The sequence below is a fragment of the Podarcis cretensis genome (assembly GCF_951804945.1).
Source record: "Podarcis cretensis genome assembly, chromosome: 8".
Classification (NCBI taxonomy): Eukaryota; Metazoa; Chordata; class Lepidosauria; order Squamata; family Lacertidae; genus Podarcis; species Podarcis cretensis.
Window position 1 is genome coordinate 56,216,057 of NC_137177.1, and position 15,682 is coordinate 56,231,738.

The 15,682-nt window shown below is 44.5% G+C and overlaps 1 protein-coding gene across 1 annotated transcript; it reads left to right on the top strand.

The window, feature by feature from the left end:
• Positions 1 to 434: 434 nt before the first annotated feature.
• On the top strand, positions 435 to 15,102 carry IRX6 (iroquois homeobox 6). The gene is made up of 7 exons (XM_079987848.1): positions 435 to 522; positions 2,485 to 2,742; positions 4,369 to 4,484; positions 7,320 to 7,627; positions 8,945 to 9,571; positions 13,032 to 13,149; positions 14,367 to 15,102. Exons 1-6 carry the CDS (start codon positions 478 to 480, stop codon positions 13,142 to 13,144), a joined length of 1,467 nt encoding a protein of 488 aa, XP_079843974.1. The 5' UTR covers positions 435 to 477; the 3' UTR covers positions 13,145 to 13,149; positions 14,367 to 15,102.
• The last annotated feature ends 580 nt before the right edge of the window (positions 15,103 to 15,682 follow it).

Sequence of the window (15,682 nt, forward strand, 5' to 3'; positions counted from 1 at the left end):
CCGCCTCTCCAACGAAACTCGTCCTCTGTTGAGCTGTTCTCCCCCTCCATAGATTCTATCTATCTACCCATCTATAAATGATCTATATCTATATTTATAGCCCTCCCTCTCTTTCCAAGAAGCATCAGGATGAGGAGGGGGCGGGCGGGGAGCTCCGGCGGAGGCTGCGAGCCTCTTTTCCGCAGATGCCCGCTTGCAATCATTTATAATTCACGTGTGTAGAGAGGGCGGGCGGGGCGCGGGGGGGGGGGAAGTGTTGCGAAGAGAAGAAATAAAAAATAATCCATCGCAATCCTGCTCGTAATTGATCGTCATCAAGAGGCAGCGTGGGGATGGGGGTGTGAAAAGGTGGGTCGGGAGGGAAGGAGGGGGAGGACTCAGTGGCGAAGGATTTGGGGAGGGGGGGAGAAAGGGGGGGTCACCCAAACCTCCGTTCAAAAAAAGAAAACCCACCCCAAACAAAACTGGAAAGCAACGATGTCTTTTTCACAGCTTGGATATCCTTACAACACGTCTTCTCAGGTAAGTCCAAACACCCACCACCACTTTTTTTTTATTTTTACTGTGGGGGGAGAACCGGGTCTGTGGCGTGGCGTGCAATGTCAGGTATCTTTTCAAAGCCTCCTTTGCATTTATCTAGTTTTAATCATTTTTGTTTGTTTGTTTGTTTCAAATGAATATCTGGAGGAGATGCTGCGTCGCCGCCTCCCACCTTCCTTTGATCTGTGTGATGGGTGTCTACGTGCGCGTGTTTGAATGAATGGGAAATATGGTGAACCGGCATACTGCTCGTACCCAAGTTTACTCAGGAGTAAGACAGGTTGTTTGCAATGGGACTCAATCCCAAAGAAAGATGCAGAGGATCGCAGCAAGAATTTGTTTCCTCATGACTACCTGTTCAGTTTTAAGTGGTGGCAAGTTTAGGCGGAAGAGGGGGGGGGTGTTCCTGAAGTTCAGTTGATCTGCAAATCTCTTATTGATTTTCCACTGAAGGCGATCCGTGTATGTGTTGTTTGGGTACAGGTATTTATAGGACTGGCACAGTTTGGGTGTGCTCCCCCTCCTCTCAGATCCAATAAATATTGACATACGGTTCTTTGAGTGAGAAAATAACTTGGAAATAAAGTTTTGCCAAGGCGACCAAAGCTGTTCTAAGATACTGACTTGGAAGATACTGACTTGGAAGGAAAGTCCAATCAATTCCAATGGAACTTATTGACTCGTCGCAGTTTTCTCACGCGAAGAGGCATTCCTACACATACCTGGGTGAGAAGTCAGTCCCGTTTTGGAAGGGGGCGATTGCTACTGAGCCCACACGCTTTCTAGTCCAATTTAGATTTGGATTTCGGATTCTGCTTATTCCGGTGTAATCCACGAGAGTCAGCCCCCCCCCCCCAATTATTTGTTTTTTTTTTATCTGAGGGGTAGGCGGGGGTAGAGACCTGGGAGGGCGAGGTGTGTATGTGAGAGAAAGAATAACAGCGCATGCAGCCAATTAATTCAGTGTCATTTACTCTATTGTGTCATACGGTGTAATGCAAATTGCAAAAGTATACTATGACTTGATCTAGAATTCAGGAACCTACCTTACAGCGAGTCAGACTATCGGTCCATCCAGTTCAGTATTGTCTACACTGACTGGCAGCCGTTCTCCAGGCTTTCAGGTGGGGGTGTATCTCCCAGGCTTATCTTATATAGACTTTAAAGAGAGAAAAAAATCGGTCTTTTAATTGACTGGTATCCGCTGCTCTCTCATGGGAGCAACCTTTCTGCTTCCCCTTGCTTTCCAAGCCTTCCTGCCTGACTTCGGTCCCAGGTGCCTCATCCCCGCCGACTTCGTGCCTCTGCGGATGAAGCTGGAAGGCTCCCATAGTGTTACACCTGCCCAGCCTCCCCTCCCCGCTACCTGCATCCCCCCCCCATATAATTTAAGGGAAGGTGGTATCTTTTAAGAGTCTCATCCGGCTTGCCACGATGGTACCTTCCCTCTCTCTCCCTTTCCACTAAGATTTCCAAGCCACTCGGAACAGGAATTCTAAGCAAAATATTACATTCGCTTTAGCTGTAAATTGGGGTTGGTTTAGGAGACTCTGTACTTCTGGCGTCCCGCTTTGGAGAGCCTCCTCCGGACCCCTGGATCTCCACAGCCCCATTGACCGGCTGGATCCTACTCGGAAGGAAGCACCATCCGTTTCTTCAGGGCTAACAAGGGTTTCTCCCCCACAGTGGCGTAGCGTGGGGGGTGCAGGGGGGGGGGGGCCGGCCGCATCGGGCGCAACATCTGGGGTTAGGGCAAATCCACGGGTTAGGGGGCGCAAATTACTTGCCTTGCCCCGGGTGCTGACAACCCACGCTACGCCACTGCTCCCCCAGCACCCGCTCCAAATGTGCTTTGCAATTAACGTGAAATTGTTTCTCGACTTTCTTTCTTGCGTTTTTCTAATTATTCCTCTCTCTCTCTCTCCCTTTCTCTCTGAACTCCAGTTTTTCGTCTCAGCCACCTCTAGTACCACTTGCTGTGACTCAGGGACCCGATCCGTCTCCGATGTGTCCTCGGGATCTTCTTCCCAAACGGCCACCCTCTGCTGCCCCTCTTACGAGAACAGGCTGTTGGCCGGCTCCAGGACGGACCTCAATGCGGCGCTGGGGATGTACGGCTCGCCCTACGCAGCTGCGGCCGGCCAAAGTTACGCCAATTACCTCCCGTACGGAGCGGATCCGTCCACACTGTACACCACGCTGGTGAGTGAAGCGAAGGCACAGGCCTTCCGCTCCCCTATGACTTTCGCGCTACAATTTGGTTACTAAGAGGAAACGGGGGCGCTAGTCCCTGTTGACCTGGTAATGCACCTAATCGTATTAGCAGTTTTGCAGCTGGGCGGAAGGGAATCAGAATGCGATGATTACATTACAAGGCGATGATGTTTACTCGGAAGTAAAATCCTGCGCTGTTTCTTGATGTTTGGTTCCCTTCTGAGTCTCTTTCCTAGCGTACAATTCTTATTAGGAAATTATAAAGCCCCACTAAGATCCGTGCTACTTACTTCCGAGTAGACATATTGGGATTTGGGGAGGTCCGTGTAGACCTGTTGGGTATTGAGAAACCTTAGGCACTCCAAGGTAGGAGTAGGCCCGCCCCACTGAATACAACTGGGTCATAGGTTTGGGATCCTTTTCGCAGGGCTCGGGGATATGCATAATTTTATTCTGAGCAAACATGCATAGACTTGAGCCGCCGGACAGTGGTCCCTGTCCACACTCACCTGGAAGAGCGCGCGGGGAATTTAACTGGGATCTGCACAAAATCAAAGCGGCGTGGAAAGGAGGACTTGCGGTTGTGCACAGATTCGGGTCCCCAAATTCCAGAAGAGCAATTCTTATACTCGAAGCAGAAACCTCTCCTCCACTTTCCATCGATGATTTGCGACTGTAAGCTCACTGAAGGCCGGAACCTATTGTTTTGTCTTGTTTCTTAATTGTAATGCGTTGCTCCCAAAACGATGTCAAGATAATGTAAAAATAAAATAAAATAAAGAGCTCCATCCCTGTACCTCCTTCATCATACACAAAGGGGTCTCTGCCCCGAGGTGGCTTGCAGTTATTACACTGATCCGGAGAGGAGACCAAAAAGAGGGAGACTAAAAAAGAGGGAGACAATTCTATTGTCATCTCAGAAGTAATTCCTTGTGAGTCCAATGGAGCGTACACATTGGCAAATGTCATTATAATTACACCCTAAGGTCGTTTTCTAAAACTAGCATGCTTCAGAAACTTAATATTTATGATAAGTTCATTAAAAAAACCTATCCCCCTTTTCTAGCCGATCCACCCATCCTTGACTTCCAAGCGAAACAAAATTTAGGAATTTTTAGTTAAAAAGCAGCAAGGTGGGACAGCTCTGCGTTAAAGTTGGTAGGATTTTAGCAATGCAGCTCCCTGTTTATTTGAAAACAGGTCCCATTTGTTTAACGGCAATTGCTGCTCAGTAAATGTGTTTTAGGACTGCAGTTTCAGGATCGCACCATGGAGGTGAAAACCCAACATGGGAATTTTGTATGCGTATAGTCAACCCTGGCCTCAACGCAAAGGGGAAGAAATAGCAACTTCGGGAATCGTCCCCAAATAGTCCTGTACTCAGCTGGGGCTTACTCCCATGAAAGCCTGAACAGCCTAAACGCTCTCATTAGTCCAAAAGGTACTTAATCCGGATTAAGGAATCCAGAGTAGCGGGTCCGATTTCACACAGTCATTGCTATTGGTTAGTTGGGGCATCTCGGCCCGGAGTAGGGTGGACTGGAAAGGAAGGAAAAAAACATGCGGGATCTCCCTTCGTACTCAGCCTTAAAACACTTTTAATGCGTTTTCTAGAACTCCCAGTACGACATCAAGGACGGCTCCTCCGCTTTGCACGCGGGGATTGCACAGCCCACGGCCGCCGCCTACTACACCTACGAGCATTCCTTTGGGCAGTACCAATACGACAGGTAACAAGCGCTTTGATCAGCCGAGCGGGAGCTCTTTAGATCTGCCCGCGACTGTTGGGAGCTACAGCAGCAGCAAACCTCCGACATTCTCCCTCCCCCGCCCTACCAATTGACTCGTCTCTCTGTGTGTTAATCCCGGGCGATCTGGGGAGCAGCCATCAGGAATAGCACGACTCCATTCGAAGGTTTGCTTTTGCAGTGCCGCCTGGAATACTAGGCGTGCTTTGCAAAGCGCAAAGGAGCCCCTTCCAATGCCTTTCAAGCGACTCCTCTGTACCTGATACTGAGTGGGATCCATTGGCCCATGTAGCTCAGCGTTCCTCACAATGACACATAGCAGCTCTCCAGGATTTCAAACAAGGAACCTTCTCACATGGCCAGAGTTGACTCTGGGGCCTTCTGCATACATTGCAGAGGGTGGTGATCCTATGGATATTCATTTACTGTCTGCATTTATATAGCTGTCCCGTAACAGAACTTTTGTGAGGGGCTCCCACAGCAATAAAATAATAGGCTAACATTAACATACAGTATAAAACAATAAAAACTAGAGCAAATCAACTGAGGGAGAAACTCTGGGAATCATACCTCTGTGAGGGGAATAGAGGTTTCCTCCTAACAACCCTCAGCAGCTACAGTTCCCAGAATTCTTTGGGGGAAGCCATGACTTTTCAAAGTGGGATCTTAATACTTTAAATGTGTGTGTGAATGTGGCCTGTCTAGAGTGAAAGGCAAGAGCTCTCCAGGAGATAGAAGCCCTTCTTGAGGATGCCTGAGACTAATCTGGGACTGTCTCCATGCAAAACTTGTCCTTCTTTTGTCACTGACCTTTGTAAGCTAGTTACTCTGCTGTCAGTACAACCTTTCATCTGGCCTAGCAATATATACATGCAAAAGAGGGCAGGTCAGCACCAAGACCTGTATTTTTTCATAATAATCACTATTATAATTATTAAGCAATATAGCATTGGGGTTTGCCTAAATCTTTTTATTTGGTTCAGGCCAATGGCATCCTGTTCTCACAGTGGCCAACCAGATGCCTGTGGGAAACAGTCAAGCAGGACCTGAGCAGGAGACCACTCTCCCTCCTGTGGTTTCCAGCAGTGGGTATTCAGATGCAATACTGCCTCTGACTGTGGAGGCAAAACACAGCCATTCTGGCTGGTAGCCATTGGTATCCTCCATAAATTCATCTTTCATAGCCATCAGAAATCCTCTTTCATAGCCATCCAAGTTGGTGCCCATCACTGCCTCCTGGGGCGATTCCATAGTTTAACTAGGTGCTATGTGAAGAATTTATTTACTATGTGAAGTAATTATTTTTATCTGTGATGAATCTTCCAGCATTGTTCTAGTGTTATGAGACAGGGAGGAAAACTTTTCTCTACCCACTTTCTCCATGTCATGCATAATTTTATAAAACTGCAACCCAGATGAGGCTCCTGCAATCCTCCAGATGTTGTTGGATCCCAACTTCCATCAGCCAGTGTGGCCAGTGATTAGGGATGATGATAATAAATATATTATTTATACCCTGCTCATCTGGCTGGGTTTCCCCAGCCACTCTGGGCAGCTTCCAACCGAATATTAAAAACAATACAGCATCAAACATTAAAAACTTCCCTAAATGGGGCTGCCTTCAATTGTCTTTTAATGATGGGAGCTGGAGTCCAACAACATATGGGGGATGCACAATTCCCCATAATTTCCCTACTTTCTGCTGGTAGACCTCTTCTGTCTTAAACTTCCCACAGCACTGAGAAGCCACAATGAGGAAAAGTATGGCCTGCTGCTTTTCTGTTTGTTATATAGCTTTTGGGTGATGTGTGTGAGTGTTGTTAGGCTGAAGTCCTATATTCACTTACAAGAGAGTAAGCCCCATTGAACTTAGAGGGATTTACCTCTGAGTAAATAGGTACCACTCCAGCAGGAAAGTAAATGGCGTTTTCATGAACTGCTCTGGTTCGCCAGAATGACCTGGAAGCTGTACGCCGGCTCCCTCGGCCAATAAAGCGAGATGAGTGCTGCAACCCCAGAGTCAGCAACGACTGGACCTAATGGCCAGGGGTCCCTTTACCTTTAAACATGCATAACATGGCATTGCCAATAGGGCTCTGAAGAGGAAGTAGTTTCTATCTCACACTATCCTGTACTTTTCTTTTTTAAAAACGTAAATAGAAGAAAGTACTCACCACCTGCAAGATGCAAATGACTAGAATATTCAATTAAAATATATTTGAGTAACATTTCTCATTCTTGCCATCTTTTAGACCTGATGATAGCAAAAGGTGTAGAAATGCAATCCTTTGCAGGCACGCTCAGAAGTCCTATTGAGTTTAGTAGAACATGCTCCCCTGTAAGGGTGTATAGAATTCTATCTAAACACTCTTATTGGGGAGTAAGCTTCATTGTATTCAGTGGATCAAACTTGTGAGTAAATTTGCCTAGAATCACCAACAAATGACCTCCACAATTGGAGACATTATGCTGTTAGTTGCTGGAAACTGCAGGGGGGAAGATGCTCTTGTGCTCAGGTCTTGTTTGTGGGTATCCCGTAGGAATCTGGTTGGCATTGTGAGAACAGGATGCTGGACTAGATGGGCCACTAGTCTCATCCAGCAGGTGTGTCTTGTGTTCTTAAGCCTATGAATGGGCTGTAGTTATCTTCTCATTGGCCAATGCCTCTATAGATATGGAAATTATTTCCCATTTACACAGAAGTTGTGTTCATTTTGACACTGTTGCGATTTGTGGTTCCATTCTGCCTGAAAAGTAGCATATGCACCTCCATACTGGCTCAGAAAATCATGCTCAGCATCTCTATCTCTCTCCCAGATATGGAACAGTGGATTTTAGCAGCTCAGCCAGACGCAAGAATGCCACCCGAGAGACCACTAGCACTTTGAAGACGTGGCTGTATGAGCACCGGAAAAACCCCTACCCTACCAAAGGAGAGAAGATCATGCTGGCCATCATCACCAAGATGACCCTCACTCAGGTCTCTACCTGGTTTGCCAATGCTCGGAGAAGGCTCAAGAAAGAGAATAAGATGACCTGGTCTCCAAAAAACAAAGCAGGAGAAGAGAGGCGAGAGGATGGGAGAAGGAATGGTGAAGACTGTGGCAGTGAAAATGAAAGCAAAGGTAAGCTTGGAAGTGGACTTGCTGGATGCCTCTTGGTCTAATCTACTTTACAGAGTGGTTGTGAAGATATAATGGATTCTTTGGAAGAAAACATAAAATAAAGTAATTATTATATTGTATTTCCTGGAGCCATCTGGTTGACCACTGTGGAGTGCAGGGGGCTGGTCTTGATAGACCGGGGTGGAGAACTTTTGGGCCTCCAGATGTTGCTGGACTGCAGAATCCATCAACCCCAGATGGCAGGATCAAGACTGATGGGAGTTGTAGTCCAGCAACATCTTGAGGGACACAGATATTCTCCAACTCTGAGATACTGTAGATCTTTGATCTGATCTCTCAAGGCTCCTCTTATGTTCAGTTTTTGATGCCCTGCTGGATCACACCAAATGTCTATCAAGTGGTCTACCAGATGCCTCCAATAAGCCCACAGCGCCCCACCTGTGCTCAGTGGTGTACTGTCTCTGCTTTGAATACAGAATCCAGTCATCACAATGAATGGCCGTTGGTAGAACTGTATTATTATTTTTCATAAACCATCTTAAAAGCTATCTAAGGTAATGGCCAAGACCACATCCCTGTAGCAGGAAGTGCCATAAATTTAGTTATATGTAGTGTGACTAAATACACACAAACACAAACACACACACACACACACACACACACAGAGAGAGAGAGAGAGAGAGAGAGAGAGAGAGAGAGAGAGAATTTTGTCGAATGTCTAATTAAATATCAGATATGAAGGGAATGCCTTATTTGCTTCTAATCCTTGGTATTTAGCTAGAGGTTGTCTGAATGTGAAAGTACTAAACTATCACTGTCTGTAAATGAGAAGTGCAAAGTTCTGATCTCCTTGCATTTTGGCATGGTAGTTCAGGGCTGGCCGGCCCAATACATTTTGCCGCTTGAGGCAAAACTAGTCAATTGTGCCCCCCTGCCACTTCTCTTCTTCCCTTCCCCCACCGCTACCACCTCCTCCTCCTTTTCCACCTGAGGGGATTGGAGGTGGCATAGAAAAGCCCTGGCATGCTGAAGCTGGTGGTGGAGAAAAAAGGCCAGAGTGGAGAAGGCAGTGCTAGTGGTGGCCCCATTCTTCTCAAATGGCAGCCATGAGTGAAAAACTCAAGAGGCAATAAGTGGTCTTCTCCTTGGGATCCCGGATCCACCACCCCTACCAGTTGTCCCCAGCCAGCCACCTGAGGTGACTACCTCATTGAGGCTAGTGTGTGGCCTGGCCTTGCAGTTACTCAACCTTCTTGTGGGTTGTTGTTGTTGTTTACACATATCCTTTCTGCCCCTGCTTTTCGTTCCAAAATACAGATCCCAAAAGATGCAAAGAAGAAAAGGAATTGCAGTTGAGCGATCTGGAGGACTTGGACGAGGAGGAGGCTGAAATCAAGCTGGAGGCTGAGCCGAAGCATCCGCACCAAGAAGGCCCCGGTGTGGGCAGCACCTTGGCCGAGACAGAAAAAAACAACTGCAACCTTAGCCTGCCCAGCCACTTTCAGGCCTTCCCCTGTGCCAAAGCTGACTCGGCACTTACGGGGGACTTCCTTGGCCACAAGGGAGGAGCCACCTTGGTGGGTGGCCTTGGAAATCATGGCCAACCCTACGAAGCCCCTGAGAAGCCCAGGATCTGGTCTTTAGCTCACACAGCGGGGGCCAATGTGATTGTGGGACCCATGAGCCATCCTGCTCAAAGGACAGAGAGCCCTGACTGTTTGGTGCTAAGGGGAAGGCCCCCTGGGGCTGTGGGACAATGCGGTGAGGAGAGGCCCCTGGGCAGCCTTGTGAGAACACAGTCTATTCATGACAAGGCCTTGGAGGAGCTGGCTCAACCGACCAAGATCTTTAAGAATTCGACCTTCAACCTGCAGTCCATCTCTTTAAACTATGCTTCCTATCCCATGCTGGGTGAGACCTGTCAGTATTCAACAGGAACTGAAGGTAGCCAGCTTCTTGAGATTCCCCCCTTTCTTTCCATATCCAGAAGCACTGCTTGATTTTAGTGAACGGAAGTTTATGTGGTGTGAAAAGCTCTGCCATGGTTTTCTAGGTCCAGGACCACATAATGCACAGCCATTTTTCATGTAGTTACTGGATGAATCCATCTGTTTCTCAAAGAACTTCTAGGAAGTAATGATCTTTCCATGTAGTAGAGTGTAGTAGAGTGTCACAACATGACAAGGAAAAGTCAATGTGCAATAAGTTCACCACTTATTTTAAAATACGTTAGTGGCAAAAATCAAATGTATGTCCAGCAAGAGAACAATATGGTGAAGCTGCTAAGTATCATATAGTTAGGTTTTGACTGAATGGTGAAAATGGACCTCTGTACATGCTCAGAGCCATGTCCTCACTGGTGATCCAACCTACAGGTACAGGGGAAAATAGCCCCTTTCCTTGAAAAGATTAAGATTTGATCTGAAATGATTTTTTGTGGCAGGGGAGAGGTAGAAATTTCAATCTGGAATCTTCAGCATAAGCCTTAAAACCTGAAGGATTCTTTGTATGTCTTGCTGATTAAAGTTAGCACAGCAAGGTTCAGCATTTGATTAGTGCATTCAATAAATCATAATAGAATTGTAGAGTTGGAAGGAACCCTGAGGGTCATCTAGTCTAACCCTCTGCCCACAGCTGTCCCTGGGTGGCCTTCAACCACTAACTTTCTGGTTAATAGCTGGACCCATTGTGCCACCCACTGTTGTGTGGTAACCAAGGCTCAACCCTTCAGATGAATTCCAATTTCTATCAGCCCCAGCCAATGTGTCCGGTGGTCCCTGAAGATGGGAGCTGTAGTCCAACAACATATGGAGGGCAAAACATTGGCTGCTTGTGCCCTAAAGACTAAAGATACATGAATGCAACCTCATTTTGAATGTTACTCCCCACCCCTCACTCCCACCCTATGTTTGCTTCCCTGGGAGTATGGCTTACTGAACACACTGGAACTTATTTCTGAGTCAACTTCTGAAACTAGAACGTGAGGATCTCAGGTTGAATTAAGTGCCACCTAGGGTCAAAATAAGCTGTCAGAAAACTGTCCTTCCTTTTAATATTTTTTTAGAGGTTGTTGTGTGTTTCTTCTGTGCTATGTATTGCTGTGGTGTTGCTGAAGTGCACCATTTGACTTCATGGAGACCTTCACCATCATAAGCGCATACAGGAATGCAGAATAATAATAATAATAATAATAATAATAATAATAATAATAATAATACTCCACCCGCACTCTGAACGGTTTACAGCATATATAAAAAATAATAAAACATCAAACATTAAAATCCTACCAATACAGGGCTGCCTTCAGATGTCTTCTAAAAATTGTGTCCTTCTTTATCTCCTTGACATCTGAAGGGAGAGTATTCCACAGGAAGGGTGCCACTGACAAGCAGGGCCTTCTGGTTCCCTGTAACTTTGCTTCTCATAGTGAGGGAGCTGCCAGAAGACCCTCAGAGGAGGACCTCAGTGTCTGGACAGAACAATGGAGGTGGAGATGCTGCTTCAGGTATACTGGGCCAAGGCCATTTAGGGCTTTGAGGGTTAGCACCAACACTTTGAATTGTCCATCTAGCTCACTATTGTCTACACTGACTAGATGCAGTTTTCCAGGGTTTCAGACCAGGGTCTCTCCCAGCCCTGCTTGGAAATGTCAAGGATTGAACCTGGGATCTTCTGGTTGCTCTACCACTGAGCTACAGCCCTCACTCTGTGCAAATGAATACTTCTGACAGACAAATGAGAGGTGTTAGCAAAGCAAAGCAAGCTTCAGGAACACACTTATAAATAAGCAAACAGAACCTACAATAAAATCTTGCAATGCATCCTGAGCTCTTACCAGGAGAGCTTCTGTTCAGGTTTCCTGCCAGCCATCCCTTCCTCTAGATACCATAAGTTGTAAAGGGGCTGAAGCAAGAACCTTTTCTTCTGCAATTTGTTTTCTTTTCCAACTGACGCTCTACATTCTGTAGGTACGAATCATGTTCAGTCTTTGTAAGGCTATATTATGGAGCTTTTGTCCATTTTTTTTTTTAAAAAAAAACCCTTTAAAAATGTTTTTTTTTTTTGTATTTTTGAAAAACTTCAGGTTTCCCCAAATAGGTGATCATAGACACTCCTGCCTCACTTTTTGCATTATTTCAGTTGGCACTTAGCACTTGTTCATTACTGTAGTGATTATCCCTTTCCCCTTCTGAAATTTGTAGCATGGACATTCCTATAAGGACAGTGTTATGCTGAAACTTAGAGAGTTTCCTTAAATCTTGAACAGCACGTATGGAAATGACAAACAAGGAATGGGTTTTTTTTTTCCTTGCAGTGTTCCCTGAATTGTTACAGAGACATTTTACGGTATTAGATGATGGACCAAGTTATGGCTGGAAATACTGGCAAATATTGGAGAGACATGTCATTGTTATATCAAATTACAGAATTGCAGTATTGGAAGGGACCTACAAGGGCCATATAGCCAACCCTGTGCAATGCAGGTATCACAGCTAAAGAATCCCTGAGAGATGGCCACCCACCCTGTATTTTGAAACCTCTTTACGGAGAGTCCACTACCATCTGTGGTAATCTGTTCCACCGTAGAACAGCTCTTACCACCAGAAAGTTCTTCCTACGGTTTAGGTAGAATCTCCTTTCCCTATATAGCTCAGGAGCATGTTACTTGAGATCCATTGGTTTGGGTCCTACCTTCTGGAGCAGCAGAAGACAATCTTGCTCTATCTTCCACGTGAAAGTGAATTTACCATTTCTTCTGCCACTGCAGCTCTGATAATATCATCTGATTATCTCTGATGGCTGCATCTCTCAGTTGACAGAGCTGGGATGATACAATCTCATACAGTGTAGAGATGCAGCAAAATCTGCCACACACACCTGACATGGAGGCCACAGGTTCTGAAACGAAGGTCTGACAAGGGGGGAAATGGCTAAGTTGCATTCAAATATCTCAATGCTGGAGTTCTGACACCTGCTTAAGAAAGGTGATGGTGGGGCAGAGGTGGCAGTTTTCACCAGCTTCACTGCAGTTCCCCATGCCCACCAAGAATATAATTGCTCTGGAGGGTTGGGAGAACCAACTGGAGCAGCATGTGGTCCATTAGCACAGGGATGGAGTACCAATTGCCCTTTAAATATTGTTGGACTCACACTCCCATTTGCCTCAGCCAACATGGCAAATGGTGAGAGATGATGGAAGTCCAAAAATTCCAGGCTCCTGTTTTTTGCAGCAATGCCTCCACTAGACCATTTGGATCCAGCATATTGATTATGGAGTCATTTGCAGTCAAAATCTGGGAATGTTGGAGAGAGTGGGGAAAGTTGTCCACTGACTCTGATCAAGTATGGTGGTTTTTTAAAAAACAACAACACCCCAAACAAACATTTTCTTTTGTTAAAACAGGGTTTGGGAGAAACATGAGAGGCACTCAAGGTTCCCTAGACCTAAGCGAAGTCTGTCTCAGTCAGCATAAAGACAAACTGAGAACAGCTTTCAGGCCAGTGCTGAAGAGGTGAGAAAGGTGAGTGTTGGAAGAGTTTATACTGTAAACTGTGATTGCTGAGAAATGCCTCAGTTTAGGATTTCCACCTTCCCCAAAGGTACCTTATCTGTAATTCATTGAGACATAGAAAGTTGCCTTAAACTGAGCCAGACCACTGATCCACATAGCTCAGTATTGTCTACACTGACTGACTGCAGCTCTCAAGGGTTTCAGACAGGGGTCTCTCTCAGCCCTACCAGGAGATGCTGGGGATTGAACCTGGGGTCTTCTGCATTGAACCTGGGGTCTTCCCTAAAAATAAAAAACCCAGATGGACTCAGAAGAGTGGCAGCTAGTCTGTTAGGCATATAGGAAACTGCCTAGTACTTCAGTTCAAAGATATACTCTATCATCTGTCTATCATCTATATCTATCTATCTATATCTATCTATCTATCTATCTACATCTATCTATCATCTATCTATATCTATCTATCTATCTATCATCTATCTATCTATCTATCTATCTATCTATCTATCTATCTATCTATCATCTATCTATCATCTATCTATCTATATCTATCTATCTATCTATCATCTATCTATATCATCTATCTATCTATCTATCTATCTATCTATCTATCTATCATCTATCTATCTATATCTATCATCTATCTATCTATCTATCTATCTATCATCTATCATCATCTATCTATCTATCATCTATCTATCTATATCTATCTATCTATCATCTATCTATCTATCTATCTATCTATCTATCTATCTATCTATCTATCATCTATCTATATCATCTATCTATCTATCTATCATCTATCTATCTATATCTATCATCTATCTATTTATCTAATCTATCTATCTATCTATCTATCTATCTATCTATCTATCATCTATTTTTCTGTCATCTATCTATATCTATCTATCATCTATCATCTATCTATCTATCATCTATCTATCTATCTATCTATCTATCTATCTATCTATCTATCTTTCTATATCATCTATCTATCTATCATCTATCATCTATCTATCATCTATCTGTCTGTCTGTCTGTCTATCTATCTATCTATCTATCTATCTATCTACCTCTTCCTTGGATAGAAAACTCTATTATCTGATTCCAATTTTGTACTTTTATGTTGGTGTAACCTGCCCTGGGTAGTTCAGAAATCTAATTGATATGAAGAATATTTTTCACTCAATGCCAGGTGATGTGCTGATCTCTTTTCTCTTTCTCAGGCTCATGAAATCCAGCATGCTGGTGAAACATCTCAAGAAGATTTGGAACTTGCAGGCTTTCAGAAGGAACACCCGTCATTCCCAATGCAAATTCGCTTTCTCTCTTTCTCTCTGTGTGTATGTATGTGTGTTTCTTCTCCCTCTCTCTTTCTCTCCACACCCTCCAAAGCATGAACTGCAGCTACAGCTTCTCATGGTAATGGAAGAGAAGAGATGATATTATATATGCACAACTTTCAAGGGACACCAGAGGAAGTCCAACCAGGAAAGCAGCTGTAGGGTCTTGCCTGTGCTACATTATATGAACACATCCCACACACTGAATTTTGCCACCAGATATATAATTGGACTAGTAATGTCTAGTAAGTTTCAAAAAAAAAAGTTTCAAAAATGCATCCTGATTTTTGGGGAGGCTTTGACTTCTGTAATAGACCTACATTGTCTTCTGTGAGAGGCAAGCTGTCAACATGGTTGCTGAGAGATTGCTCAATCTTCCTCTGTTCCTCAAAAATCTATGTGGGATATGGGGGTTCTTCTTTCTTCCTCCATCCTTTCAAAAACAAACAAAAATGACACTTTTAAAAACCCCTTTGTCTTTTTTATTTTTTAAATAAGAGGTATTTGTCAGCCATGTTGTCTTGTACTCTGAAGGGTATTCTTTGGTAGTGCAAAATGCAAGTCTGTTATTTTCTGTCCTTGTACAAAGATATCACGGGAAAGTATTTTTTAAAGTCTCTAATTAAAAACCAAACAAATGAATGTTGTCAAAACAGAAGTGTGACCTTGAAAAGGCCGTGTGTGTGCGTGTGAGAGAGAGAGCAATACCAAGCTGTCATGCACTTTATTTATTTCTCATCTATTTATTTATTGCACTTCTCAACCACCCTTCATCCAAATAAACCCCAGGGCAATTTGCAAACAGATCAATAAAATGCAGATAAAAATATAAACTATCAATTCTGGTGCAGATGTGGCAGCTAGGTTGTTTGTGGCAGCAAACTACCACCAGAATAAAGCAGCCAACTAGCAAAATTTGTACCAGTTACCAATCTGCTGCTGGTGTTGGTACTAACATAAAAATCCCTATATAGCTCAGGAGCATGTTACTTGAGAGACTGCTTTATCTTTTATACATCCTTTATACATGCAATAGTATGTATAGTATGTATAGTATGCTTCTCCTGCAAGTTCCAAAGGTCTCAGAAACCTGCTCTGCAGGAACTCAGATTACAGTTTTTAGTGTGGCTGCCTCTGTTCTGTGGAAGAGCATTCCTGTTGACATACAACAGGGATCCACTATTTGCACTTTCTGGAAA

What these genes read in the sequence shown, in the direction of transcription:
- IRX6 (XM_079987848.1), top strand. Translation starts at nt 478, where the DNA reads ATGTCTTTTTCACAGCTTGGATATCCTTACAACACGTCTTCTCAG. An exon ending in CTTACAACACGTCTTCTCAG is followed by an intron (nt 523 to 2,484) that starts GTAAGTCCAAAC and finishes TCTGAACTCCAG; the next exon opens with TTTTTCGTCTCAGCCACCTC. An exon ending in GTATTCAACAGGAACTGAAG is followed by an intron (nt 9,572 to 13,031) that starts GTAGCCAGCTTC and finishes TTGTTAAAACAG; the next exon opens with GGTTTGGGAGAAACATGAGA.